Source organism: Symphalangus syndactylus, chromosome 3 (assembly GCF_028878055.3).
Source record: "Symphalangus syndactylus isolate Jambi chromosome 3, NHGRI_mSymSyn1-v2.1_pri, whole genome shotgun sequence".
NCBI lineage: Eukaryota > Metazoa > Chordata > Mammalia > Primates > Hylobatidae > Symphalangus > Symphalangus syndactylus.
This window is the reverse complement of record NC_072425.2, coordinates 24,034,087-24,049,748: the sequence shown is the minus strand read 5'-3', so window position 1 is coordinate 24,049,748 and position 15,662 is coordinate 24,034,087. Positions and strand designations below refer to the sequence as shown.

The 15,662-nt window shown below is 47.7% G+C and overlaps 1 protein-coding gene across 4 annotated transcripts in view; it reads right to left on the bottom strand.

Annotated features, from left to right (window-relative positions):
* Positions 1–14,949, bottom strand: part of PHF19 (PHD finger protein 19) — a 38,433-nt gene extending 23,484 nt beyond the window's left edge. Inside the window, exons 1-2 of one of the 4 annotated variants that reach the window (XM_055271282.2) lie at positions 12,030–13,926; positions 11,278–11,375 (exon numbers count right to left, since the gene is read on the bottom strand). Coding sequence is in view for 1 of the 4 variants with exons in the window: in XM_055271280.2 (XP_055127255.1) it covers positions 14,640–14,681 (42 nt within the window). In the remaining 3 variants the exon portion in view is untranslated. Of the gene's footprint in view, positions 1–11,277; positions 11,760–12,029; positions 13,927–14,639 lie in introns of those variants that run through there. The other 3 variants (XM_055271280.2, XM_063636056.1, XM_063636058.1) reach the window with 3 other exon arrangements.
* Between the last annotated feature and the right edge of the window lie 713 nt (positions 14,950–15,662).

Here is a 15,662-nt window from a genome sequence, read left to right as displayed (position 1 = left end):
CCTCACCTAAATAGAGTTCTTGGGAAGGTTAGAATTAATGTATGCAAAGCCCCTGGTGCCCAGTAGGTGTGCAGTAAGTGATCATTGTATTAATACTTTGTTAAGAAATTCTGTATTCACAATCTTGATTGCCCCACTGTGTGGGACTAGAGCGGGGGGATGTGAGACACACAGGTGGATGGGAGACACACAGGTAGATGGGAGACAAGGAACTGGCAATCTCTTGGAGGAGGCGGTGTTGATGCATAGATAAATAAGAGGGGATTGTGCTGTGAGCTGCACATGGAATTGAATTGTCCTGGCTTCAAGTCCAGCTCTGCCTCTGAGCCAGGGCGGGGTCTTGGGTTAGCTAGACCCTCCTGCACCATGTTTCTTTATCTGTTGAAAAGAGGATAATAATACTACCTGTCTCGTGGGGCTATTGCATAAATGTTCAAATAAGACAATGAAGGAGCAGGTGCTTTTGTAAACTAAAAAGTTTGATATGCAAAATAAGAAGTTAAAACACTACAGAACAGGAAATTATAAATGCCACAAGAAAGGTACAGTGTCACCAGTGATTATTTAGAGGCAACTCTAAATTTGAATTGAGGAAAGAGAACAAGTTTCCCGGAAAAAGTAGCAATCAGTTAGGTTGTGGAAATAGGGCGGTGGGTGTGCCAGGTGGAGGGAGTTTAATGGGTTGACTAACAATCCAATTTTTAAAATATGGGTTAAGGATATCAACAGGCAACTCACAAAAGAGGAAACTTAAATGGCTAAAATAGCCTAAAATGTGAAAAGATGTTCAACCTTGTTGGCCACGTGAGAGATGCAAATGAAGAGAACTGTGATGCACAATTACACATCCACCAGATGGGCACAGAGTCAAGTTTGTCAGTATGGGGAGTGGGGGGTGAGGATGTTGCACAGTTGGAACCCTCAAATGCCTATGGAGATATGAACTGGTAAAACGATTTTGGAGAACAGTTTGGCAACATGTAAGAAAGTGGAAGATACTCATAGCTACAATTCAATGACTCCACTCCAGTCATTCAGCACATAATTGTGAAAATTTAGAAATTAATGAATTATCCATGAACAGCAGTCCAGATAGGATTAGATGCCTGTAATCCCAGCACTTTGGGAGGCCAAGGCAGGTGGATCACTTGAGGTCAGGAGTTTGAGACCAGCCTGACCAATATGGCGAAACCCCGTCTCTACTAAAATTACAAAAAATTAGCCGGGCGTGGTGGTGTGTGCCTGTAGTCCCAGCTACTTGGGAGGCTGAGACAGGAGAATTGTTTGAACCTGGGAGGTGGAGGTTGCAGTGGGCGAGACAGTGCCACTGCACTCCAGCCTGGGTGACTGAGCAAGACTCCGTCTCAACAAACAAACAAACAAACAGCAGACCAGATAGATTAACTGTGATCTAGTCATACAATGGAATAATATACTGGGAGTAAAAATAAACTAAGTCTGTAGCCTCAACATAGTTACACCCTAGGAAAAAAACTAACATCAAGATGTAGCATAAGTACAGTGTGACACAAATGATAAAAAATATTTCTTAACGCATTCAGCTGGGCCAGCGCTTTGGGAGGCTATGGTGGGAAGATCGCTTGAGCTCAGGAGTTCAAGACCAGCCTGGGCAACATGAAACCCCATCTCTACTAAAAATACAAAAATTAGCTGGGCATGATGGCATGCACCTGTAGTCCCAGCTACTTGGGAGGCTGAGGTGGGAAGATTGATTGAGCCCAGGAGTTTGAGGCTGCGGTAAGCCATGATTGTGCACTCCAGCCTGGATGACAGACAGAGACTTTCTCAAAAACAAACAAACAACAACAGAAAACCCAAAGAAATACAAAATAAGCTATGTAGATATTTTGGGGCTACAGCCAGGTAGTAAAACTATTGAAACATGCATGGGAAATCAAAGACCCTAGATTTAGAATAGGGTAGACTTTGGGAAGGGAGGGACAGGAATGAGATCAGAAGGAAGCACACACGGGGTTTAATTATTATTATTATTTTTTTTGAGACAGAGTCTCTCTCTGTTGCCCAGGCTGGAGTGCAGTGGTGCGATCTCTGCTCACTGCAAGCTCCGCCTCCCGGGTTCATGCCATTCTCCTGTCTCAGCCTCCCAAGTAGCTGGGACTACAGGCACCTACCCCCACACCCGGCTAATTTTTTGTATTTTTAGTAGAGACGGGGTTTCACTGTGTTAGCCAAGATGGTCTCGATCTCCTGACCTCGTGATCCGCCCGCTTCAGCCTCCCAAAGTGCTGGGATTACAGGCGTGAGTCACCACACCCGGCCCACAGGGGGTTTAATTCTATCTGTATGTTTTATTTCTTAGAAAAAAAATTAAAATCTGAGGCAAGTATGACCGAGTGTCAAGATGTAGCAGAGCTAGGTGGTTGATCTATAGTTGTTCTCTCTGATCCTTCTCCTTCTCAAGTCTAAAACTTTTCCATGTTTGAGATATTTGGTGATTTTAAAGATGGGAGGGGCAGGAAGCTATGAGGAGATTGCAGCAGAGGAGGTTTTGATGATAGCATTGCTTGTTAGGTGTGCAGGGTGGTTACAGTGCACAGTGTCCCCTCATGCATGGGACTGATCAGCCTTCTTATTTGTTTGTTTGTTTGTTTGTTTGTTTATTTGAGATGAAGTCTTGTTCTGTCACCCAGGCCAGGGTGCAGTGGCACGATCTCGGCTCACTGCAAACTCTGCCTCCCAGGTTCAAGCAATTCTCTTTCCTCAGCCTCCTGGGTAGCCGGGATTCCAGGTGCACACTATCATGCCTGGCTAATTTTTGTATTTTTAGTATAGACGGGGTTTCACCATGTTGGTCAGGCTGGTCTTGAACTCCTGACTTCATGATCCACTCGCCTTGGCCTTCCAAAGTGTTGGGATTACAGGTGCGCACCACTGCGCCTGGCCCACCCTTCTCTTTTAAGGCTTGTCACAGCTTGGTGAGCCAGGTGTGGCAGGCATCGGGTCCATTTTGCAGGGGATGAAATGGAGGTTTGGAAAGGTGTAGTGACATACTCAGTGTCACTCACAATGGAGAGTCAGGGCTTGTCCCCTCTGCTCAGCAGTGTCTCAGCACCTGTCTGTCCGGGGAGACCACCAAAGGGCCAGAGAGCCCTGAGAGAAGGTCCCCTGCCTCCCAGTAATCCATCCTCTTCCTTCTGCTATGCTATTCTATGTTTTCTTTCAATTAAGGACAATTTGGAAAATGTCAAAAAGCACGAGGAAGAAAATAAAAGTAACTTGTGATCTTCACTGTTACTTTTAAAATCAGATTTATGGAAATATACTTCACATATGACAAACTGACTTATTTAAAATATGCAGTCATTATTTTGAGAGAACATCATTTTCTTTCAGAAATACTTATTTGAATACCAAACAAGTTAGCCTATATGAAAGTGCTCTACAGCCCAGCACAGTGGCTCATTCCTGTAATCCCAGCACTTTGAGAGGCTGAGGTGGGCGGATCACCTGAGGTCTGGAGTTCAAGACCAGCCTGGCCAACATGATGAAACCCCATCTTTACTAAAAATACAAAAATTAGCCATGCATAGTGGCGGCCACCTGTAATCCCAGCTACTTGGGAGGCTGAGGCAGGAGAATCTCTTGAGCCCAGGAGGCATAGGTTGCAGTGAGCCAAGATTGTGCCATTGCACTACAGCCTGGGTGACAAGAGCGAAACTCCATCTTAAAAAAAAAAGTGCTCTACACAGAAGAGGCTTTTCACAAATATGAATAATTATTATTACATGATTTTTGGAAGTAATTATTATGCAGGTGACCAGTTAGAAGAGCCCATGTTTTATGGCCTGAATTTCGGGGTTGGTTTATCATGTCCTCAGCATGGAGGTGTAGACAGTTTTCAGATTATAGTAGAAGCACAGTTATTAACACCAGTTTTAAAAAATGATTGCCAGGGTCAGACTGTGACCTGTTGGCATACCTGTGGCCTTGGTTAGCTGCCAAGCTATAAACACCTTTACCTGTGGCTTTTGTGGGGAAATGAGAGAAGTCTGCCTGCCTTCTCTGTGAACCCAGGGGGTGTAGAAAAAATGGAGCCTTCACCAGACACTGGAAATCCTGTTTCCCTGCCTTGCCAGCTTGCTGTGGAACCAAGGATCCCTTCCCTTGTCTAAATTTTAGTCTCCCCATCTGTTAAAGTGGTGGTTTGTTCACCCTTTCAACATAGTGCACATGTGTAGGGAACCATGCTGTAGGCAGGCACCATGCTAGGAATGACAAGTGTGGCATGAAGATGAATAAGATGCAGCCTTTGACCTCAGGAAGCTCCCGGTCCAGCCAGGCACGGTGGCTCACGCCTGAAATCCCAGCACTTTGGGAGGCTGAGGTGGGTGAACTGCCTGAGCTCCGGAGTTCGAGACCAGCCTGGGCAGCTTGGTGAAATCCCATCTCTACCAAAAATACAAAAAATTAGCTGGGCATGGTGGCATGCACCTGTGGTCCTAGCTACTTGGGACCCTGAGGTGGGAGGATCACTTGAGCCTGGAGGCAGAGATTGCAGTGAGCTGAGATCGCACCATGCACTCCAGCAGCCTGGGTGACAGAACAAGACCCTGTCTCAAAAAAAAAAAAAAAAAAAAAAAAAAGAAGCAGCAGCTCCTGGTCCAGAGCTAGGGGGTGGGGCTAGGGGGACAGACAGATTGATAGATAATTGTGGGAGGGTGTCGAGACAAGGAGTGATCAGCTCTGTGCAAACCACAATGACCTCTAAGTTGCCTCTGACGGCCAAATTATTTGATTCTATGAACTCAGTCTAAGCTTTGTTTCTCCCTCACTCGGTAACCTCGGATAGGTCACTTCTCTAATCAGGGCTTCAGATTGACTCACTGATCAATGTATGAAGTCTAGAACAAATGAGTTGCTCCCAGTCATTCTTCATAAAGGATGTTATATAAAGATTTGACCCACCAAAAGCTGCATTGACTATTTGAGAGATATTTTGTCTTCTTGTTTTTATCAATTAGGTCTACATACTACATTCAATTAGAGATTTTGATTGATATGATTAAAACAGTGTGATCATAAAAGACTGACTTAGATAGATAGAGATAGTTAATTAAAGATACCTTTAAAGTTTTCCCCACATTAAAATACAGAGGCGTCATTTTATCAATGAACTCCAGTATTTACAAGGCATCCTTTCTGGGGTCAAGCAATCCATAAGTCGATCCGCGTGAGGTGGGTGAGCTCCTGGCCCCAAGACGGGTGTGTAGGAGAAAGAGGAAATGTATGAGAGCTGTTGCCCAGGAGCCAAGGCTCTTGCTGGGCATTTCATGAAGGAGACAAGGTACAACCAACTGCCCAAGATATAGCCAGAGGAGAGCAAATAAGAAGAGAGTGGATACAACAGGGTTATTTGTATGATTCAAATAGTATTGGTGGAACTGAGGTTTGAACCCAGGTGATATGGTGTATTCAAAAGCTAATGCCAGGCCGGGCACGGTGGCTCACACCTGTAATCCCAGCACTTTGGGAGGCAGAGGTAGGTGGATCACTAGAGGCCAGGAGTTTGAGACCAGCCTGGCCAACATGGTGAAACCACATCTCTACCAAAAAAAAAAAAAAAAAAAAAAAATTAGCTGGATATGGTAGTACACGCCTATGATCCCAGCTATTCCAGAGGCTGAGGCATGAGAATCACTTCAACCCTGGGGGCAGAAGTTGCAGTGAGTTCAGATAGCGCCACTGCACTCTGGCCTAGGAGCGAGACTCTGTCTAAAAAAATAAAAATTAAAATTAAAAAAAAGCCAATACCAGCCACTCCTGTAAATCCCAACTACTTGGGAGGTTGAGGTGGGAGGATCATTTGAGGCCAGGAGTTCAAGACCAGCCTGGGCAACATAGCAAGACCATAGCAAGGTGGTGATATGCACCTGCAGTGCCGGCTACTCGGGAGGCTGAAGTAGGAGGATTGCTTGAGCCCAGAAGTTCAAGCAGGCAGTGAGCTATGATTACATCACTGCACTCCAGTCTGAGCAACAGAGTGAGACCCTGTGTCTTAATGGAGGGGACCTTCCAAGTCAAGTTGTCCAACTTCTCATTTTCAGATGGGGAAACAGATATCTAGAAAGCAGGAGAGGTCCGGCGCAGTGGTTCACGCCTGTAATCCCAGCACTTTGGGAGGCCAAGGCGGGCGGATCATGAGGTCAAAAGTTTGAGACCAGCCTGGCCAACATGGTGAAACCTCGTCTCTACTAAAAGTACAAAAATGAGCTGGGCATGGTGGTGTGTGCCTGTAATCTCAGCTACTGGGAAGGCTGAGGCAGGAGAATGGCTTGAACCCAGGAGGCGATATCATGCCACTGAACTCCAGCCTGGGTGACACAGCAAGACTCCGTCTCAAAAAAAAAAAAAAAAAGAAAAGAAAAAAAAGAAAGCAGGAGAGGTCTGGCCAAAGTCATGCAGGAAAGACTCATTCAAGGTGAAGTAGTAAATCAGCATATGAGCCATAAGTGGGTCCAGGCCTCTGCCCCTCCCCTGACCAGAGATGTATGCCATGCCACTTTTGTCAGGCCCCCAGCAGTCCTCTTGAGTTTTTATATTGCCAAAATTTATTTTAAAATCCTTCTGTTTGAGTGTTCCGTGACATGTGACCTTCTTATGAGTTTCAGAGGTAATCCCTGCCTGGGTGGAGGAATGCCAAAGTGACCTTCAGGACCTCTTTCAGCTTGGAGAAGTGGAAATTCTGTTGCCAGAATTCCATGGCTCTTTAAAGCTAATCTTCACTCTTTTATAGCTCTCAGAAGGAACTCTCATGTCTGGCCTTTCTCTGTTGTCTGTTCTGCTCCCTGATCTTCGGACTTAAGCTGGGGCAATAGTTCCAAGCGGTTTAGCTGGGACCATTCAGATTTGTGTCTTATAGCTGCTTCTTCCAAGATTACAATTCAAAGTCCCAGATGCCTCTCCCTGCAGAGGAGAGGAAACATCTGGGCTGGAGCTGCAGGGAGGGAGCCCAGCTGCGTGGGACATCCCTCGGGGTAGGAGCCTGTAAGCTGAAAGCTCTTCATTGCAGATGTGGTTCTAACCATCGGGGTCTGGGTCTCACCCATGAGGCTTCGACAGGCCCCAGGCATGTGTGTGCAGGGAATCTGAACACTCAGCCTGCAGGAAAGAGGCTCTGGGGAGTTATATGTGGCTGGTGTGGTGGCAAGCAGAGTTTGTATGGACATCGAACTAAAATAGAGAGATGCGAAGGCAGCTAGACAGAAAGTGGGTGGGGGGAAGCATTCCAAGGAACAGACCTCTGCAGCAAGGAGCTTGGTCTGTGCAGGTCACAGGGAAAGCAAAGAAGAATATAGGCTCAAACCACAAGTCATTTATTCCCTCATCCTTCACGGCTAACCACAGCATTTAGCCATGCACTCGTGGTGTGACTATGTAGATCCCTCCCACAGCCAGATGACCCAATGTCAGCTGGAGTGTTTCCCACTCCAACGGCTGGTTCATCCAGCCTGTAGTCACCGCCCTCTGGCAGAGGCACCACTCTGGGCTGACCCCTCTGTGATGGTCAATTTTATATGTCCACATGACTAAGCTATCATACCTAGTTATTTAATCTAACATCAACCTAGGTGTCACTGTCAAGGCATCTTAGAGATGTGGTTAACATTTATCATCAGTTGACTTTAAGAAAAATACCCTCGAGACTAGCCTGGCCAACATGGTGAAACCCCGTCTCTACTAAAAATGCAAAAAAATTAGCCGGGTGTGGTTGCACACACCTATACAGCTACCCGGGAGGCTGAGGCAGGAGAATTGCTTGAACCTGGGAGACGGAGGTTGCAATGAGGCGAGATCGCCCCACTGCACTCCAGCCTGGCGACAGAGTGAGACTCTGTCTAAAAAAAAAAAAAAAAAAGAAAAAGAAAATTACCCTTGATAGAGTGAGTAGGCCACAGCCAATCAGTGGAAGGCCTTAAGAGTAAAAACTGAGGTTTCTGGCTGGATGCGGTGGCTCACACCTATAATCCCAGCACTTTGGGAGGCCGAGGCGAGCGGATCACCTGAGGTCAGGAGTTCAAGACCAGCCTGGCCAACATGGTGAAATCCTGTCTCTACTAAAAATGCAAAATTAGCCAGTCGTGGTGGCACGTGCCTGTAATCCCAGCTACTTGCAAGGCTGAGGGAGGAGAATTGCTTGAACCTGGGAGGCGGACGTTGTAGTAAGCTGAGATCATGCCATTGCACTCCAGCCTGGGCAACAGAGTGAAACTCCGTCTCAAAAACAAAAACAAAAACAAAAACTGACGTTTCCTGGAGAAAAAATTCTGTCTGGAGACTTAAGCATTAATTCCAGCCTGCTGGCCTGCCCTATAGATTTTGGACTTGCCAGCTCCCATAATCATGCAAATTAATTTCTTAAATACATCTGTTTATGAACAAACATATATATACACACACACACAGAGATGGTCCCTGAATGATGATGGTATGCCTTATGATTTTTTGGCTTTATGATGGTGCAAAAGCTATGTGCATTCAGTAGAAATCATACTGTGATATTTGGTAAGTTAGGTATATTAAATGCATCTTCCACTTACGGTATTGGAGAAGCCCCATTGTAAGTGGACAAGCATCTGTATACATAGTCAGTGTATCTCCCATTGGTTCTGCTTCTCCAGAGACTGACCGACCCACCTTCCTTCACAGTCCTTGAGAACAGAGCTCGTCCCCTGAGCATCTAATGACACACGTGCAGGTCTCAACTCCTTGTCCTCTTGCAAGTCCCCACATGTCTGTCGCCCAGACTGGAGTGCAGTCGTGCGATCTCAGCTCACTGCAACCTCCACCTCCCAAGTTCAAGAGATTCTCCTGCCTCAGCCTCCCAAGCAGCTGGGACTACAGGCATGCACCACCATTCCTGGCTAATTTTTGTATTTTTTTAGTAGAGAGGGGGCTTCACCATGTTGGTCAGGCTGGTCTCGAACTCCTGACCTCAACTGATCTACCCACCTCGGCCTCCCAAAGTGCTAGGATTATAGGCGTGAGCCACCGCGCCCTGCCCAGCCTCCTTCTTCACATTCATGACCCTTAAAAGGCTAGAAGCTCCCAGATGGGATGGAATTGCAGGGAGAACAAGCTTGGTGGCAGCTCAAAGAGCTGACAGGTGTGAAACCCAGCAGTGAGCTGTGAGCTCATGTCTGCCTTTCAGGATGCAGGCAGCAGCCTGGATAACTGGGTCTATCTGCTGTGATAATTCTTAGGCCTTGGCAAGAGAGGCTATGCCAATATTTTCATGGCACCCAAAAATGGTTTTCTTGGGAAGAAACTCCTTTGTCAGTGTCCACAGCACCAGGGGAGGTGGCTATTTCCTGCCATCTCTGTAAACAGGATGGAGACCAAGGGCCTTGTATCAGTTGGAATTCTTGATTATGAGCAACCAGGACCAACTCTGTCCATCCAAAGCAAAAGGGGGACTTCCTGGAGGGTAGTGAAGGTACACAGAACAAACAAAAGGCTGGAGAACAGGCTTGGACAAAGGGCAGGACCAAGAGAGGAATTCTGGCCAAGGGAAGGCTGCAGGCACAGTCTGATCCAGGGTTCTCTACTGTGGGTGAGTGATCTCCAAGGGTCCCCTCACCACTCACTCAAGAGTCAGCCCCAAGAATGATGATCTGATTGGCTAGTGTTGCATTTTCCATGTGCCTGTCCACTAGCCAGACAGGATGAGATGCCGTGGAAGGATTTAGCTCCACTAGGATTGCACAGCGATGGTGGCCATGGGAGGTGGGTGCTAGTTTTATCCTTCTCAAAATGGGGAGCTCCTCCAAAAAGGAACCAGAATTTTAAGGTGGGGGTGGATGCTGGACAGATCATAAGTGACAGCTAAACCTCTTGGAGCTATTGCCCAACTTAGGCCAGTAACAGATGAGGCCAGGCACGGTGGCACACACCTGTAATCCTAGCACTTTAGGAGGCTGAGGCGGATGGATCACGAGGTCAGGAGTTTGAGACCAGCCTTGCCAATATGGTGAAACCCCGACTCCATTAAAAATACAAAAATTAGCTGGGCGTGGTGGTGGGTGCCTGTAGTCCCAGCTACTTGGGAAGCTGAGGCAGAATAATCACTTGAACCTGGGAGGTGGAGGTTGCAGTGAGCCAAGATCGTGCCATTGTACTCTGGCCTGGGCGACAGAGCGAGACACCATCTCAAAAAAAAAAAAAAAAAAAGGACCAAGGGTAGCCTGGGCACAGTGACTCATGCCTGTAATTCCAGCACAGGAATTGGGAGGCCAAGGTAGGAAGATCCTTTGAGCCTGGGAGTTCAAGGCCAGCCTGGGCTACATGGCGAAACCCTGTCTCTATGAAAAATTTAAAAAGTAGCCTGGTGTGGTGGCAGGCGCCTGTAGTCCCAGCTACTCAGGAGGCTGAGCTGGGAGGATCAATTGAGCCTGGGAGGTTGAGACTGCCTTCAGTGAGCCATGATTGTGCCACTGCACTCTGGCCTGGGTGACAGAGCAAGACCCTGTCTTGAAAAAAAGAGAGAAAGAAAGAAAAGAAAGAGAAAGAAAGAAAAGAAAGAGAAAGAAAGAAAGAAAAGAAAGAAAGAGAAAGAAAGAAAGAAAAAGAAAGAAAAAGAAAGAAAGAAAGAAAGAAAGAAAAAGAAAGGAAGGAAGAAGAAAGAAAGAGGAAGAAAGGGAAGAGTGGACAGGCTTTAGGATCTGGACTGGACTTAGAATCTGGACTTGGATAACCTAAGGTCAGGTTCTGCCATGTATTAAGCAATGTGGATAATAATGGCACCGACAGCTCACAAAATTGCGTGTGAAAACACTTTGTAAACTATGAAGTATTTTGAGCCCTGGAGGGCAGTGGGGATGGGACCATCATGCCTCAGGCAGCTTCTCATCTCAGTGCCCAGCTCAAGACCTGGCACCCAGTAAATGTCCCGTAAGTGTTTGCTGAGTGAATAGATAAACAAGTGATTATCATCATCCTTTTAACTTGATCATCAGCTTTGCAGAAGAAAAACAGGCAGATGCTGTTGGACCCTGATTCAGGTTTTGTGAGCTGAGGCCTCACAAATGAGCCTGCTTTTTTTTTTTTTTTTTTCCCTGTTAACGCTTTTGACGTTTTCATTTTAATATGTGAAACCTGGCTACTTGTCTCAGGGAGAGTTTATGGAAAAAAAGCTTCCAGCTGGCTTTGGGCAGCCCATAAAAATGTACTAAAATGTCTAACTTTGACCAGTTAGAAATTAGGAGCTGTTGGGGGATGGAGACCGGTGACCCCGCTCGCCCTGGTGAGGCCACTGAATTTCAGTAATTAGCTCTCTGGGCAGGAGGACTCGCTCCTAATTCCTTCCTGGTTCCGAGTCAAAGGATGAGGCCCCGAATCTGTTAAAGAGAAACCACAGCTTTCAGATAACAAACACATCTTTAACACATGCAATCTTTGATTCAAATGATTTCAAAGGGCATGGGGGAGGGAAGGGTTTTTGTGAGCTTTAACTGAAGCAGCTCATCAGAGTGTCAGCTCTCCAAATCCTATCCCTCCCTCAGCTCAAGTCTGACCTCCTCCAGGAAGCCCTCCTTGGTAACCCAGCCCATCACAGGTTTGTTCATCCACACGACTCCTTGCTTTAAAACTCTCCAGAGGGTCTGCCTAGCTTCACGGTCAAGTTCAATCTCCTTAGTTTGGCATACAAGGCCCTTTGTGATCTGACACCTTTTCACCTGTGTAGCCTCTTCTCCTACTCTCCACCCCCACCCTTTGACCCAGGTGTGACAAACAACCTTCACTCCTCTCCCCAGAATTTGGGCCTCAGATCTGTCCAGCATCCACCCCCACCTTAAAATTCTGGTTCCTTTTTGGAGGAGCTCCCCATTTTGAGAAGGATAAAACTAGCACCCACCTCCCATGGCCACCATCGCTGTGCAATCCTAGTGGAGCTAAATTGGACTCAGAATTTTTAAAAAGGTGAAACTTGTTTAAAGTTGACAGCTAATTCAAGCCATTTAAGTACACAGCTCAGACCAAACAAAACTTACCTGGGACCTGAACTGAGCATTTATTACCAATGTTTGCTGCAAACCCCACACGTGGATGAAGCTAGAGGGCGGTGTGCTTGCCTGGCCTTGTCTCGGCTCTCTCTTTTCTGAGCTGTTTTCCTGCTATGGAACTTGGGCCAGCACAGAGTAGGAGTCGGGGGGAGGAGGGGGGGCGGCGGTACAGGAAACGGCCCCAGAGACTTGTGCCGTACGTGCAATTGGGAGGCTGTTTGGGGACATTATTCCTTACGTTTAACAGTGTTCTCTTCATGCCAACTCTCTAAAAAAATACCTCTCGGGTCTCAGGGCCTAATAGAGTTTTGATTTGCCTCAGCAATGTTGTGCCAGTGTCTTATGGACACTGAATTGCGTGGGATCAAGTTTCAGCTGCGAGAAAGGTCAGAGGGCAATTTGTGGCCTGTCCCCATGGCACATAGGACCTCAAGGTCCGCACTTGTATACCTGTCATTCCTGGGTTCTTCTGACCTTTCCAACTTCTGTTTTTCATTTGATGCTTGTCACATGACCACTCCTGTAAAATTTTATTCTTGTATATCAAATAAAGAAGTTAAGTGCTTTCTGAAATAAGGCATGCTATAAATAAATAAGCCCATAAAAATAGTAAGTGCTCAAAAAAGGGTTATTGAATACATGACTACTTGAATGATTCATTTTGTGGTTGCACACAGGGCCTTGCACAGAGCAGGTGTTCAGGAAATGAGGGGAGGATGGTAGAGTGGAAAGCAGCAGTTTTGAGATGGAAAGACAATAGCCCTGCCATTTCCTAGCGACTGGGACTTTAGCCAAGCTGTTTAATCTCTCTTAGCCTCAGTTTCCTCATCTGTACAATGGGGACAATCTCAGTGCCACCTTATCGGAGTTGCTGGGAGGATTAAGATGATGTAAAGTGCTTGGCATGTAACAGGCACTTAATAAGTGGCAGCTGTGATTATTTGAACACCAGAAATACCCTCATCTATGAATGTCATTGTTAAATGACTTAGTAAATGCAGTAATATGTGCAACATGAGTGAGGATGCTCTCCCTTTGCTCAAGCCAGCTAGAGTGTGACAGAGAAACCACATGGACTCACTGGGTCAATAAAATGGGGAGGCCTTCCAGAAGCTCTCGATTCCCTCAGCTCCTTGTGCCAGGTCTCTGCTCCCCTCCACACCAAGGCCCCTCCGATTATAGCAGTGATGGCAGGTAGCTCCCTGTCTGAGTGTGACTGCCCCGTCACTCCCCTCTCAGTATGCTCATGTGCTAAAGACCCTGTCCTGCCTGCCCCCATCATCCAACTCTCTAGCCCCAGCCCTGCACATTCCCTTTCTGGAAGCCTCTGGCAGTTTTCTGCAAGCTTCCCAGTCCCTTCCCCAGCCCTGACTGATCCCTCTCCTGGTCATCACTTAAGTGAGCAAATTCATCTTTGAACGGTTCCTTGACCTTTTGCTTGACAGATGCATGCATGCTTTAGAAAGCGGAGGTCACACGGTACACATGAGGTGCACTCAGAGATGACTGAATGTAGTGTCTGGGGCTCACTCCCTCTGAGGGTTGGACATCAGGCAGACAGTCAGGAAAGCAACTCTCTAATGTTGTTACGGGGAAGAAAATACATCATATAGATCCCTGCGATGGAAGGTGGTCTATGGTGAGTTGTAGGTTTCCCTAAGGGCCTAAAACTTATTCATAAGAGGCACTGTTGCATAGGGCAGTGGTTCTCAAAGTGTAGCTCCAGACCTGGAGCATCAGCCTAGACTGGTAGTTCTTATAAATGCAAAATCTTCAGCCTCACTCCAGAACTACTGACTCAAACCATGTGGGGCCCACCCAGCGCTCCCAGTTTTCACAAGCCCAGGGGTGATCCCATGCAGGGCCGGGTTTTGGACCACTGGAGTGGTGGATTCATTTGGAACCCGTCACCTCATTTGTCAACAGCAATGACCCTAATCATGGCAGTGGCTTCTGGAAGGGCCACGAGATGAACGCGGGAAGCCTGCCTGGCACGTGGTTGGTGCTGAGCCATCGTCCCCTGCGACTGATCACCCACTACCTTTGGAGGGTCAGCTACCGCCTGGCGCTGTTCTCTGTCAGTCATGGAACCCAAGATAAGGGCTCCAGCAGAAAGGAGAAACAGGATGAAGGTCAGGGAAAGCTGATCTGAAACTTAGGCTGCGGCCCTGAATGCCAACCTTACGACCTCTCTTTGCCTCTGTCTGCGGCGGAGACTCACATGTTTCCATTACTTTTCTGTAATACAACAAAGCAACGGAATCCTTGGGATTCCGGCCATCCCGGGGGCACCTCCCGGGTCCATTGCGGGTCAAGCGCTTCTTCCACTACGCCCCCCACCCGCCTCGTCTGCTTTGGCCGCGCTCCCGCGAAGGCCGCGGTGGGAGGCCCCTGATGGGGCGCGCAGGCCCCGGCTGCCAAGAGCAGGCCGGGCGCGGGCCAGGAGCCGGCGCCTGCGAGCCAGGGCAGCCCCGCGCGTTTGGAATGCGAGCGCCGCTCAATGCTTTCCATATGGCGGCGGCGCGGGCCCACCCGGCCGCCCGCGGCTCCCCAGCCCCGCGCCCTCCCCGCGGGTTCTTGTCGGTCTCCCGGACCCGCCTGGGCGCTCGGATGGGGACCACGGATTACCAAGACTAGCATAGTGCAGGGTACGTAGGAGGCATCCGGAGGCTTTGATGAATGAATGCTAAATACATGACTTACTGATAGAAGGCGTCAGAGAGTCGGCTCCTTAAATAACCCAACACACAGTCCCCCAGCCTCGGCTCCACCAAACATCGATGGGAGCCTGCCATGGGCGAGGACCTTCTCTTCTATTTGTGTAATCCCAGTCCCAGGTCCTTGTTTGTTCTCCAGCTTTGCCCAAGATGACAGTTGGGCTCAGAGCTGGTGATGTGACTTGCCCAAAGTCACACAGGTAGCAAGGAGCAAGTCGGGATTTGAATCCGGGTTAAAGGACTCTATGTCCAGTGCTCTTTCTATCCAAACTCCAGAGGGAGGGGACCCTGCTGACACCTTTATCTACCCTGGCCTCCCTGGAGGCTTTTCTCATTGGAATCCCAGAGTTACAAGATTTATAAAGGACACAACTGTCCCCTTAATCCCGGGCACGGTGGCTAATGCCAGTAATCCTAGCACTTAGGGATGGAGAGGTGGGAGGATGGATTGAGCCTGAGTTTGAGACCAGCCTGCACAACATAGCAAGATCCTGTCTCAAAAAAATAAAAAATATGCCAGGGTGACAAAGAGAAACTCTGTCTCAAAAGAAAAAAGTAAGATAAAATAAGAAAAAAAAAAAAAACCCCAAAACAAAGCATAGAACCCCCCACCCAGTAAGCTCTACCCTGCTCCCCTCTCCCAGGGTTTTGAGCTTCAAATTTAAGGATGAGTGATTGCCTTAAAGAGAAGTCTGTGACTTTCATGTTGCGTTTATCTAATTAGCTATAATGGCACTTTTTTTTTTTTTTGAGTCAAGGTCTCACTCTGTCACCAAGGCTGGAGTGCAGTGATGCTATCTTGGCTCACTGCAGCCTCGACCTCCTGGGCTCAAGTGATTTTCCTGCCTCAGCCTCTGGAGTAGCTGGGACTACAGGCATGCACCATCGTGACCAGCTAATTTTT